A 14,772-nucleotide genomic window follows, 5' to 3' on the forward strand; every position below is an offset into this window, starting at 1 on the left:
TTAAGGATTTCACTGATGAAATTATAAGAGTGGTCATTTATCATCTTAAACAGAACATGAATGTTTCATGTATGTCACAATGAGGGTTGCATCTCTGTACTACATGACGCAAATTGATCGTTATGTGCAGAAGGACGATCACTTGAATTATCATCTTTTAAAAAATCAAAACCAAATCAAGATGTGTATTATCAATACATAACAATGTAAAAAGTTTATCTGTAGACGAATTATTCAGGAATACCAGTACTACTAGGTTGAAATATTACGGTTCTCAGAATGAACATTAAGGATTCTGAAGGAGGCACAAAGTGGGGATCGTCCATATATTATAGTTTCCGTCGACCCAAACGTCGACAGTTGCTAGGACTATCATATCAACTGCATTGCTATGATTGATCTTTTTTCCTCTGTGTACAAGTCTGCTTTCCTCGGGAGTATTGCTTTTGTAAATAGAAATAGCTACCGATTGCCATCTTCCATGCCTATTACCAGTTTACCACTTATTCATAGCGCCATCTATGGAGATCGTTGTAATCTGAAAAGCTTTGAGTAGATATTACTGTAAAGATTTAATCTGTGGAATTAGTTTTTGCGATCTGCCCATCTACATAACATTGACTATCCCCAATGATAACTATACAATTTCCAGAATACTTTGACTTTTAGTTTTAAGTATATATGCTATAGCTACCAGTACTGTCTACGAGACTCTAAGCCGAGATTACATCATCACATCATTGCATGTTATACTGATGGCTACTTGGCATCTAGCCATGTATTTAGCGATAAAGTCAACACGCATGTCAACACTGAATAATCAACGTGAGTTTTAGATACAAGTTGTAAAGGGTGTGGGGCTATTACAATTCGCTACGTCCGTCCGTGCGTCCATTTCTGCAGCCGTCGGTAATATGTTCTTTCTCAGACATGCAATATCCGATATCATTTAAATCTGGCACAATGGTGACCATATTTGTGGATACAAATCTATATTAAATGCATAACTCCAAAACTCGTCATACATAGAAACTCCATTGAAGTATCTACCCCAAACAATCACATGCACAATTTCATATATACCGTGACCCTATGACCTTGACCTTTAGTGTAGCCTATCAAAATTAAATCATTTCTTGCATATTTTACTGGCTCTTATGAGTGGCCAATTTGTTTTAAATCAAGTAAGGGCAACTGACAAACAGAACATTTGAAAATTTGAAGGGATATGGGTGTTCTACGAAGACTGGTTTTCATGTCTTTTTAATTTTTTTTTCAACAGTTGTTGAAGCGAATCAGTACCAGTATCGATTATTAGACGATCTGTTCAATGGCTACAAGACAGAAATTCGCCCGGTGAAGAACCTTACTACCGTCACTCATGTTGAGTTTAAATTTTTCATGAACCTCGTTCTTGACATGGTAAGTGAATGTGAATGTTCCTGGATCAACACAACTTACTCACAAGTTTCCATATTACCGAAGAACCAGCAGTTATAGATGCATCAAAGTATTAGGCCCTTCAAAGCTTGGCTGAAAATAGTGTTCAATATGGTTACTGGTACATCAACCCTTTACAATATACATACATCGGAAGACTAAGTATTTGGATACCAAATCACAAAATGTACCAAAACAAATGCTAAAGGTTAAATTAACGAATTACCATGAAATATAAAATTGATTCCAGAAATCTGTCCCCTCCTTCCAAATATCTGTAGATGGCCAAATCTGATGTACCCAACGTTATGTAAACTTTTTTAATGTGTATTACGTCAAATCTAACAGATTAGTGTACTTTCTAATATGATACATCGCAACAAGGGAAAGCATTACAACAGCTGTAACTATCCGTCATAAAACCCTTCAAATCATATGTTGACTAAAGTATCAATCTATGTAGTGACTAAACCTTTATTGGAATACTGGCGTTGAAAACATCATTTGATCGATTGAGGGTGTACTTAACAATAATTTACTCGAAGTTGAAGTTTAACTCAACTCAAATTAATGTGTAACATTCATCGATGAAAAGCATGAGGTTGAAGCAGTAAGTCGCCCCTGTCAAAAAACATCAACATGTACATAATGTTAGTGAAAAAACCCCAAATAGCATAACGCATCGTTACATTACACGAAATCCACACCAACTAATTCCTATAACGCAAAGATACAGCAGAGAGACACTATTTAGTGTTATTCGCTAGTTTTAATCAAAATGTGGGCAAGGCGGAAATATAATCTTCCTGAATACAGCAGTAAATTAAGGCAATATCCAGCCACTGAGTGCAACCAAAAAGTGCAATTTTCATTTACATTACAGACATATACATTGCATCACATAACACAAAACTGCAGACTAGTCGCTGGGTTTCATCTTACTTCCCTTACCTTAATTGAAAAGACATAACATTTTAGTAGATATCTGAGTGATTTCAAATATATTTTACAAATTTTACAAAAGTAAAACATGCCCTCTTCTCTGGACTCTTTACATCAACCATATACCTATATTAAGTTTGACTTTCAAAGAAATTGAGTCGAATATCGATAAAAATGAATCCAATTCATCAGTGAGCATGCGATATATTTTAATGTACATATTACCCTAGATCCAGACTATAAGGAATTATTAGACACAGCTGTCGGCAAGCTTGGCTTATGGGTTCTATAAATGTTGTCTAATTAATTCTAATGGTTTATTTTATGACAGTGGCTTAATTACCGATTTTAGCTGTCGTAGCCTGCCTATCTCAATCCACAGCACACATATCAATAACGCTTTCAATATTATTGTATATACAGTGCTGATTAAGCTCCAAATACAAGCATAACACATCAAAAATATCCAAATTTGTTAATCTTTAAACTTGTTTTTATTCGCTTCCTGTTAGGACTGTTTTCTTACAATTTGTTTCATTTGCCCATTGATGAGCATACAGTCCCCAACTGACCTATTTTGGTGCGCGTTGAAGTGCAGTGAGCACTTGCGACTGTCTATTTACAAAGTTAGCCTACTCACGAGAAAGTTTCATAAAATCGCTAAAGGAGAAACGAGGCAGTGGTGAAGGTGACGCCGTCTGTCCTTTAACAGCATGTTAGAACATGATAAGAATGAAATTTAACCGATTAACAGTTTCGAGCCTGGCTTGGCAAACACACTCAGTTTGGCCATATCGTTTCATCTAACAATCACCATCATTAAGAGTTTAACCTTAATGGCGATTTCTAAAAGCTTGATATGCGTCATTCCCGATTTTTTCTTCTTCTATAGATCACTCACTTAAAGCACACTACTGGAAGATATTTTTATTGAGTGGTCGAAACCAATGAACAATTCGAAATTAAAGTGACATTCTAGCCGTTGAAGTGCGTTACAATACAAACACCATTTAATTACTTTAACCTTCAACGAACGGAAGACTTGATCATTCTGAAATGCGAGATTGGTTTTAATTCACAACTATTCAGTTTTATTATCGATTATATGTCCATTGAATATAGAGACTTTAAAAAGAAAAGTGCCACTGATAAATCGGATATAAAGGACTCTGTTGTACCTTTTCAAAGAAAACGTTTACTTTGCGTGTTTTTTTAACCGTTGCATCTATGAAATATGTGACCGTACCATATTTCAAGCATTTACAGGTGCTATTCCATAGTGTTTTCAGTGTAGTATCCAAATAGATAGTCACATATTCTTTTCAAACTATAACAAAGGTAATACATTAATGAAAATTTGTATTTATAGAGCTTTGGTCGTAAATTTGCTACTGAGCATTATCCAAAATGTGTTATCTTTATTGCCTGAAGTGGTATGGTGCACAATTTATGTGGATAATTCAATCATTTATCATTCATACCACACGTGTTCTCGTTTGTTATTATCGAGGGTCATATATATTACATATTTGTATTATATTCTCAGGTAAAAACACATAAACAGTCATATTACTATTTACGCATGACTACTCTTTGACACGTAGGAAGTAGGACATTGTCATTGGGAATTTCCATCTGCGAGTCTTGTTTACTAGACGGTGAAGCGATGCAGAGAGTTCCACGTTTTTGGCAAAACATCAGCACCGCAACATTTGTAAGCGCCGCCATGTGCTCTTGGTCGTGCGTCCATTAGTCTTTGGCAACATAGGATAATATATCACGAAATATCGCTATTAGAAGTAATTGAGCTTGTTTTTTCTATCTCACTGGGGTAATAGGTTATCTCTTTTAGCTATTACTGGTTTCCAGGCCTTGAACTAGGAGAAATTATTCGTTTTTATAATTCAGTGTTGTTTTTGAACTTAGCCGAACAGAAATGGTTTCACTTAGCAACAACCTTGATATTACGTTTGATGATCAAGAGGCATATCTCTAGAGGATTGCGCATGTGTTGCCATTAGATATTGGCCTTGTCTGCAGATGACACTATCACCGTATGGTGATGGCAAATTAATATGACAATGTCATACTTTCCATGTGGAATGATTAGTAATGTCTCACTTTAGAGGGGTCAATAACCTTTATGTTTAACTGCTTTACATGCCTTTTGACATATTTCCATTTGTTTCAATATCATACGAGTTACGTATCTTGGTTGTATCATTGAATTGAGAGATGAACGAAATATCCACTGATCTCTTCTCTTCATTATTTAACAATAGGACGAGAAACATCAGAAACTTACATGCAATGCCTGGTTAACCTTGGTAAGTATTACGAAATCTACACATTAATATAATTAACGATACCAGAAATAATGAGATTATGCATATTTAATTTTTATGGAATATTGATATGCTTTTTCTGTTAACCAAAACGTGTTTATCACTCTTTAACTTTGTACTTTGTTCTCGTTTTGACAAGTACTTTAATTGGGTTCCGTCCGTCCGACAGTGCGTCCATCCATTGGCATCTGCATCTCTGACAAATTCATTCAATCTTGGTGTGCAAAGGTGACATACAATATTGAGCGTATGCACAATCGTTAGATTTGCTACTGTATCATTGTCAAATTTGAACGAACGATGGCCATGTAAATATATACTAGCTAATTGCACAGTACCGTGGTTCAATTCTTTACCCATATATGGTTTTTGATACTGTCTCTCACTGATGTCATTAGATTTGGCATTGGCCTTCAACTTCAATGAAACACAGCAAAATGGAGCAATATTTGGCAGGTGGCAATATTGAATTTGTTTGATGTCGTGTGGAAAGGTGACACAGAGTATAGGACATAGTGTGAATTATTTTAGTGGTCATACAACATTTTTACGGAATGAGAGTGGCGACATTTATTGTTAACATCAATTACTTGCATTGTAGCTCAAGATAAAATAAATGGAACATTCGTTCCTGTGTCTAAACCCAATATAAGATGATGTTTCTTCTGGTATTAGGGAACGAGGAGATTTGGGTAAGGGTAGGAGATAAAAGAAATAAAAGGGGGAGGGCATGAAAACATTTGGTTGAAAGGAGGAGAGGCTCGGAAATTCAGATGGTCTGAAAGAGGGTCATGATCATGAAATATATTGCTCTTGGAGAATATCTTGTTAATGGTTCCAAGAATCAATAGGACAGTACAATATAGTTCCTTTGGAAACGAATTGTGATCAGGGTGCGGAGTAGACGGAGCGAATCGTCGCATTTGTTTCAAATTTACCGTTCCAAAGTAACTTGATTGTACTGTCCTATATAATTTGTCTTGATTTATTAAAGTAAACGCCAAGAATTATCGCTTACCGTTTAATATAACTTAGTAAAAAATCTGAAGGGGTGGGAGGGGGATTGAATTTTCGGAGCACTTAGGAGACAGTGAAACCAATTTTGACCAAAATATGTTCTACTCCTTAGCTTTCTGCCTTAAATTCTGCTCATTCTCACTCTTGTATGTAGTCCAAATAAACCCTTTTCTTGTGTGCCATGTGCATGGTTTTATACAAATCATATACATACATAACATTCGAGACCTAAATTAGCTTGAAGCTGGTATTATAACTTCTGATGTAGTGGCGGTCGTATTTGTCTGAAAAAAAAATCACTTTAGTATACTAGTTGGTGATATGCGTTCGATGTTGTTTCCTGTCTCACGCCCTCGCACACTTTACTCAAATAATGTTTGTAGCGATTTACATTTCGATTAATTTCCACTTTAACATTTCAAGCGCTATATGATAAAACCTTTACTTTTTACTGATATCCTAGACATTTTGATCAACGCATTACTTTTATGGTACTTTTTAGCAATCACATAGCTGCAGTCATTCGACTACCAGAACCATATTCCGGGTTAAGGTCAACGATATCATTAACGAAAACAAATATGTCAAAATGATTGAAGTTGATACAGAAAATCAGTTTTATGTGTAACATTTAAGCTCACTGCATTAATGGTTTAGCGTGTACGAGTTCGCTGTATAATTAAAGTTCGTTTGTAAAACATATACATTTACAACATTCGTTTGATATTTGAAAATAAGGGTGTCATAGGGGAATGATAAACATTTACGATCATTCCTCTTGCCATGAATATAGATCAGATTTAGATGATGTCAATGCATTTTAGCAATCAGTATTCAACAAATTTATTCCTCGGCTATTTTTTTTCCGTATTTGATGTTTGTTTCAGTTTGTTCTAATCAACCTCTTTCTAAAAAGCAATCTCATAAATCACTTCTTTAGGAAATTACATCTCATAATTTAGGGATATACTAAGATGGATATGAAAGTATCTAGAGAGAACATCTGTGATGCAGCTGTGAGTGTTATCACTAAAATTATCATATAGTTCTCAGTTGACTGCCTGCCTAACTCTCTCATCTCCTAGTAACTTCTCCTGTTTACTCATGTTTTAGATTTGGAAAGATGAGTACATGACTTGGGATGAAGAAACCTATGGTGGCATTACTAACTTCAAGGTCCCCGCAGAAAGATTGTGGTTACCTGATGTCTATTTTTATCAAAAGTTAGTATTATAAAGCTTAGAAAAAAAGATTGTGTGGTTACGGTTACCCGACCTCACCTAGATTTTCACTGCCGACCCTAAACTTTTTTTTACGTATTCGAAAATAAAATAAAATCGCGAAAATTGTGAAGTGTCGCCAGAAATACTGGACGCGGAATTGAAACTGACATCAACTAAACAAGACAATATAAAACTATTCTTCCACTCTCTCTAATGGCTGTACATCTGATAAGAAGAAATACATAACATAGAGACCATTTGGACTGGACACTCACATATGAAAAAAAAATATGTATAAAGAATAAAATAAAAATATCTACCTACCCCACCTATTCTAAAATTGAGTGTAACCGGAACCACACAGTTTTTTTATTAGGCCTAAAGTCTAGGGTTCAATGTTGTGTCGTAATGACAGAGAAGCGTCATTGGGAACTCTTTTTTCAAGCTATATTCACTCAGTCTGATGACGATGTTTTGAATTATATTATGTAATAAAATACAGCAGTGAGTTACGAGGCAATAAGACACGTTTAATCGAAGATAGATAGTTATCACAAGCAATATCCTGCCGTTATTTCATCTTTGATTATTGCTGGAAAACCACTGAAGTGAAGATAGAATATAATAACCCAAATCCCAATCCTAACCCAAATCGTTGTCCAAAATACATTTAAAATCAAGAAAACATGACAGAAAAACGTCGTTTATTAGCTCAACAAAAATCGTACCAACAGTGCTACATTTTATCATTTGGCTCACCAAGACAACACTCTTACCATTATAGCTATACGTTATCGTCTTGCTCAACAAATATCTCTGTTGGTCCGATTCTTGTTGAGCCAGACGATAAAATGTCGTAGTGTTAATCAGCTTTTTGTTGAGCCAGGCGATAAAATGTAGCAGTGTTGGTCAGAGGTTTGTTGAGCCGGGCGATAAAATGTAGCAGTGTTGGTCAGAGGTTTGTTGAGCCAGGCGATAAAATGTAGCAGTGTTGGTCAGAGGTTTGTTGAGCCAGACGATAACATTTATCAGTGTTGATGCTACGTAGTAGTGATAGTATATATCCATCCATCGGTATGTATACTCTTATAGCCTTTTGGTCAGACAGCACGATTCCTTAGCCGATGACAAATTTACGTTCAATTTGATCTGATCCTATTAATATCTATGCTTGATTGATTGACAGCGATAATACACTTTAAATTCATCGAAATCCAAGTAATCATTTTTTCTAATACATTGGCTTTATTTGTGCCATGAGGCGTCAATTGTTTTGGTTTTATAAGTGCAGTGGAGATATGGTGTCAGCGTAACTAATTCCTCTGTGTTATGGTGACCAAGAAACCATGACCATCGACGTTTTTTTAACGTAATGGACATTCGCATAACCCAGCATACCAGTCTTTATTTATATGCACCAAAGGGTTAATATTACGTGCCACTGTGTTGAACACGTGTGGGTTTGGTCTCGGTCCGTGGTTTCCATAATTGAAAAAAAAACATTTCAAGTCATCCCATACTTAAACCAGTTAGATCAAGGGATTTCTATTTTCGAACGAAACAATGTAATCTCTCAAACTTCCTGCTTGTTTTATGACGTGTAAAGTTGGGATGAAGTTATAGTGATAAGAAACTACACGCATATGTATCTACACGCAGATGCTGTTACAAAAATGAGTAGCGCGTAAGTGTATATTAATAAAAAGAACTTGAAGACGGCCATATCGGCATGATCAAACTATTAGACACGTTTTCGTTTAGCTATGTAATATGGAGTTAAGGGTAAAGTCATTTCAAGTTGGCATATTGTTTCATTGATAAGCATTTAAACTTGGTTTTAGTTACACACTTTAAAGACTGCACTCAAATGGTATTACACTGAAACGCTTCCTCTCCATGCATTAGTCTATAACAATTTTATTAAGAAATAAAATATTCAGTCTATAGATGCAGTGTTCAACACAAGAAAAAAACAGTGACATTTCCAGGATATAAATAAAATATATACATTTTTTTCAAACTTCATACCAGAATATTGGAGTTTCATGAGGCAGCGATTATACCAAGTCTATGTTCGAGATTATGACATTGTCTGTCTCAAGGTTTCACTTTTAAATTATTGTCCCTAAGTATTGTTGAAGTGCAAATTGATACACTGGTAAAGGTGAATTTTCATTTTATCTTCAGCGCTGCCACCAAGTATGAAAGTTTCTTGCCTGGGCACTTAGCAGTGGTTGACAGCGGTGGCGTGGTGTATTGGTCTGCACCTGTTATTTTTCAAGGTCATTGTCGAATCGACACTCGGTATTTTCCCTTTGATAGACAACGCTGTATTATGAAATTTGGAACCTGGCAGCATGATGGCACAGAGGTGGCCCTCAACGGCTCAGGTAAGGGAACGATCAAAATTTAATGCGGGGGGTATGAGAGGGGAGATGAGGAGAAAAAGGGACCCAACAAAATGAGGATGCGAAGGGCCCGGGGGTTGGGGCTTTGACACTTCAGGTGGGTAGAGCTCTATATTTTGAAGAAGGTGACGAATCAAGGACTACAATGAAACACGATTTGTTACTCTTTGAATCTAATTTTTTATTTACCTGAAATTATCTGAAATTAAAGGACACAGACCATAGACTGTGTGTATGTCTCTGTTTCTGTGTGTTGGCATGTTATCTAAATAGTAATTGTGTTTAAAGTGGAGGTCTTTTCTTTACGCAGCGCACAATACGCCATTCGTTTGCTACCTCTGACACACACTTTGAAATATTAAAATGTAAAATAATTTTCTATTGTCAGGTGATACGTCAACCTTTACAACCAATGGCGAATGGGATTTAAACGAACTAGAAGCGAATAACAACGTTCAATATTATCCAGATTCACCGGGCATACCATATACAGACGTCACTTATATAATAGACTTTGAACGTCGGAGTTTGTTTTACGTGTTCAACTTACTCATGCCCTGTACGCTGATATCACTGATGACAGTGCTGACATTTTTTCTTCCATGTGAGTCGCAGGGAAAAATTAGTCTTGGAGTTACGGTGTTGTTGTCGCTTACCGTATTCCTGTTACTTGTTGCTGAAGTAATGCCGGCAGCTGACGAGGTGCCCATTATTGGTACGTATTGTCACGGTGATTGTCTACTAGCAACATGAAGTAGCGATATATCATACGCATGTGTGATTGAATAAGAATCATACAATATTTATCTGTAGAATGTAGGCGGTGTCAAATAATTATTTAATAATAATAATAATAATAATAATAATAATAATAATAATAATAACAATGATGATAATAATAATAATACTAATAATAATAATAATAATAATAATAATAATAATAATAATAATGATAATAATAATAATAATAATAATAATAATAATAATAATAATACAATAATAATAATAATAATAATAGTAATAATAATCACTATTATTAATTTCATGAAATAAGTTATCAAGCCAGATGAATTTGAACCAAGGGTATTATTCTTAACACAAGATGACGTTCGATGGGAGGCATTTTAGAGTTCAAACAAAGTGGAAAATATACGACGTTTAATAATTTTATAATCTTTCTCGTCATATGTTTGTTACTGCGTTTAAAACACGATTAGCATATGTTGAAGAATGAATCGACTTCTACTCTGTACTGTAGACTAGTCGAAAGTTAATAAGTGAACGTTTGAATGCAGGCTTTAACGATTTACCGGTTTTACATCACTACAGACAAACACATAATACATATGCATATTGCATGTTAATCGTTTGAAAGTTTCGATTTTACGTCATCGTGAATCACCCTTTTCTTAGTTATTGTATTTGACATAATGACCTCGTATGTTTATTATGTTGATGGAATTGTGACGTTAATTGATCCGTTTACCGAGCTGTTACGATTTAATAAAACGTGTTAAAAGTGTGGCATAATATTATGAAAGTTACAAACGGCCTGCCATCCTGCTTTTGACGTAGACGACGTATAAAAAGAAGGTATTCCTTGCAAGTGATTGACTGAGAGGGCGCTAACGTAGCTAATAACATGCCTTGCAATCGATAGCATTTTAGAAGTGACGCCAGTGTAAGTTGAAACAAATAGTTGCCCGACTCAACAAAAATCTTCTAACATTGCTACAATGTATCGTCTGACACGACAAAATTCGAAGGATATTTGTTACATTTCAATCAATTTACATTCTGTAAAATTAGTAAATATGTAGTAATGATGGTAAGATTTTGGTCATGCCATCTCAAATTATGATAAAAAAAGAAGTTTTAGTGAGATTTTTGTCGAGCCAGACGATAAAATGTAGTAATGTTACTGAGATGTTTTCTTACAAGTCAGCTGGCTTCAATCGTAATTATTTAAACTATCAAACCCACAAATTGTCTCATACATGTAACATTGACCTTGTCTATATATTTTGCAGGCCAATACTATGCAGCGACCATGATCTTGGTATCTTTATCTTTGGCGATGAACGTACTGGTCGTTAATGTGTACTTCAGAGGACCCGACAGAGACAGTAGCCCGGTACCCAAATGGGCTAAAAAGTATATATCCGGGTATTTAGCATGGGTGTTGGGTGTGAAAGCACCCGATGACGTCAAACATGACAGAAGTCCAGAGTCTATGCCTTTGATGGAAGTGAACTGTAACTCTCACGGAGTTGGTCCTACCTTCAGTGTATTGGATCACAGTCGTGAAGATTCGCCACTACCACATATCAGGAGGAATATATTTCATGGTGATGCATTCCCACCGAATGCGTGTTCCGTTGATAATCGTCATATAAGCAAAGAAGACCAAGAGCAGTCACTTTTACTTCGGATGGTATTACGAGAACTCAGAACAATGAATTCACAGCATGAGAAGCAAAAAGTCAAAAATAAGGCAACAACGGAATGGAAAAGACTGGCCCGGGTTCTAGATCGCCTGTGTTTAATTGTGTATGTAGTCGGAACACTCAGTTCTGTTTTAGTAAACGTGTGTCAGATACCATGGTAACATTGATGCTGACAGAGACCAAATAACATGGCGATTGCATTCAATCTGGAAAAATAATGAACAAGACCTCGTACATTCAAATAATTTCCACGGTATCGTTATATCATTAGTACGAAAGGCATATAGGAGAGAATAGAAGTAATGTTTTCAAGTATTTTTTTTTAAATTTTATTTGCGGCAGTCGTTAATAATTAAATATCAAATTTGTACTTCAACGTAATACCAAGCTAACCACTTTGGTCGATGTCTCGAACTTTTGGCGTTACAGAATCACCATGGAAATGACTTCATGTGTTCGGCTTTAATGTACAGATACACAACGTATTATAATTACAAGTGTAGATATTCCTCACTTGGGCAAAATGAAAGAGCTACATACTGTAACACGAGGTCGCAGTGTAACGTCTGCGTTCTCCTGGGTATACTCAACACACTTATAGAAGTTGTTGATTTTTAGGAACAGGCTGATTGTTTAGAACGAACTTAATACAGTAGAAACGTGTCTCTTCCTAAAGTAGACGCCTTGTATATGAAATAAACGATAACAGAAGGGGTGTAGGCAGCCCTAGCGTACTTGTCTAGGTCAATTCAACTTTCCTGGGACGATGTAAAGTGATATTAATTTCCTAGGACGATGTAAAGTGATATTAATTATTGTATATTGCGTTGTTTGTATGTCATTGTTGTTACATGTGTATATAACTAAGTTTTTCACGTTGGTGCCCGTCGTCGAAATGCCTCTGCGAGGCCGAAATCACTGTAACTAAGGACGGATTTAACCTAAATCATCGGGAAACAAACATCTTAAATGTAATATAAAACATACTTTGAAAGTACTCTGCCGTGCTTCATTACTGGTAGATATCGTTTATAGGTTCGACATGCAGAATCGTTGAAAGAAAACTCAACGGTTGGACGCAGAGGGCTGTTGATGACTGGTCTCAATGAACCCGTTTTAGTTGTCAGGAATACCAGTGTCCTATTTACCCAGAAGTCACTACGTGCTTCCATGTTCGACTGTAGCTTCCTCATACCATTGAACTATATTGATAGGGGACATAACATGTAGCGGGATGTCCCACTTGACTTAGTTTTATGCGATGAGATCTTTCTACAATGTCAGCCTTTCTCAAATAAATCGATGAAAACGAAAAAAGTTGTTGTTTATCAACTTATACAAAGCTGAGAATCAAGTCAGATATCCATGATAGAGTTTAGGGCTAATAGCAGATATTCTTACTACAAACATAAATAATATCCAGATATTCTAAACCGTAATATATCAATAATAAAGGCACATGTTCTTAAATATGATATATGATATAAAATAAAAGCGATATTAGTCATGTTGTTGCGGCCATGTATTTTCCATACGTTGACGTGAATAGATGTAAAGGTAGTGACGTAACAAGTCTCCCTAAGTTATCGAATTATATATTCTACTATGTCACCAAAAAAACTTTATTTCTGTGATGAACTTGAAAGAAAGAAAAAAATAAAGAAAGAAAAATAAAAGTTCACGGAGACCTCAATGTGTAAGATACCTAACTTATGATGGAAATGAACATTCAGTACTTTACGAGGGCACATATCGCGGTCGTAGTCATAAAATAGTGTGAGAAACAATTCGTTTATATCCCGATTAATGTTGAATGCGCATCAGCATCAATTTCCCTGGCAACCAAAGTTATTGAAACATCTTCAAACTTTGCCATATATATATATATATATATATATATATATATATATATATATATATATATATATATCCTGTATCCTTTTGATATAAAAAAGAAACCAATATGGTTGTTCCTCATCTTTTATTTCCAAGACATTTCTAAGATCCATTATTTTCCTGTTGAGTTTTAAAACATTGTGATTCGGCGGCCATTTTTGATTCTCAAATGGCTTAATTAAAAAATTGTTTTGACCTATAGTTAAGAAACAAGCATGGTGATCCTTGAGTTTCTTTCTTGAATTTAATAGAGAACAGGTTGGAGATTTTATTTGAACACATTAACAGCATACGTATATGACTCTTTATAGTCGAGGCGTGTACACACTAAATTATGGCGTTGTTGGTACATATGCAAAGATCGGAGTCCAAGTTGACAAGCTTGGCATTGTCTATATATATATATTGTGATCGAGGTAACATTTGGAAGTGTAAGAGTTAGAGCTCCTACATGTATTTTGTCAAAATGTGATAGAGATGGCTTCTATTTAATCCATTGCATTTGTCGTGTGTTGGTATGGCCATCATACTTTTTTTGGACGTACATTTCAGTAACAAACGATGATGGCGCTTGACTTGTAAAATACGATGGCGAACCAAATGTTAACATATATGTAAGAAAGCTCCGCTACGAAGCTACGAGTTTGGGGCGGGGGGGGGGGGGTCAGTTGTTTGGATGGATGGTTAAGCTGAGAATATGTATGTGTAGATACCAATTTCGTGAAATGATATTAAACGTTGTGCATAACTATGCAGTGCAAAGTAACTAACGCTATGCTTATAGACTGTTTTCTGTTATACTTTATATGACAATTTTGAATGCTTGCATCATAGCCGTGTAACTTACACTTACGGTGGACCTATGATTTGATATTATTTTCCTTGTGATGTAGCATTTTGTTCAAATGTATTTTCTAGGAACGATCGGGATTATTCCCACATAGATTCAGTATCATCATTCATGCAATGTAAATCAGAGTTTGATGTTTTTTTACAAGTTGTACATAGTTTTGTTGTTGTTGTTGTTATTGTTGACTGATTGTGACCCTTTCTT

The 14,772-nt window shown here is 35.5% G+C and overlaps 1 protein-coding gene across 2 annotated transcripts in view; it reads left to right on the forward strand.

Moving 5' to 3' along the window:
- Positions 1 to 13,657, forward strand: part of LOC144446661 (neuronal acetylcholine receptor subunit alpha-10-like) — an 86,247-nt gene extending 72,590 nt beyond the window's left edge. For both annotated transcript variants that reach the window (XM_078136477.1, XM_078136476.1), the window contains exons 3-8: positions 1,283 to 1,422; positions 4,665 to 4,709; positions 6,858 to 6,967; positions 9,155 to 9,357; positions 9,764 to 10,090; positions 11,406 to 13,657. In XM_078136477.1, the coding sequence (XP_077992603.1) occupies positions 1,283 to 1,422; positions 4,665 to 4,709; positions 6,858 to 6,967; positions 9,155 to 9,357; positions 9,764 to 10,090; positions 11,406 to 11,983 (1,403 nt within the window). In that variant the 3' untranslated portion in view covers positions 11,984 to 13,657. The remainder of the gene's footprint in view (positions 1 to 1,282; positions 1,423 to 4,664; positions 4,710 to 6,857; positions 6,968 to 9,154; positions 9,358 to 9,763; positions 10,091 to 11,405) is intronic.
- Positions 13,658 to 14,772: the final 1,115 nt, after the last annotated feature.

This window comes from Glandiceps talaboti, chromosome 15, assembly GCF_964340395.1.
Source record: "Glandiceps talaboti chromosome 15, keGlaTala1.1, whole genome shotgun sequence".
Classification (NCBI taxonomy): Eukaryota; Metazoa; Hemichordata; class Enteropneusta; family Spengelidae; genus Glandiceps; species Glandiceps talaboti.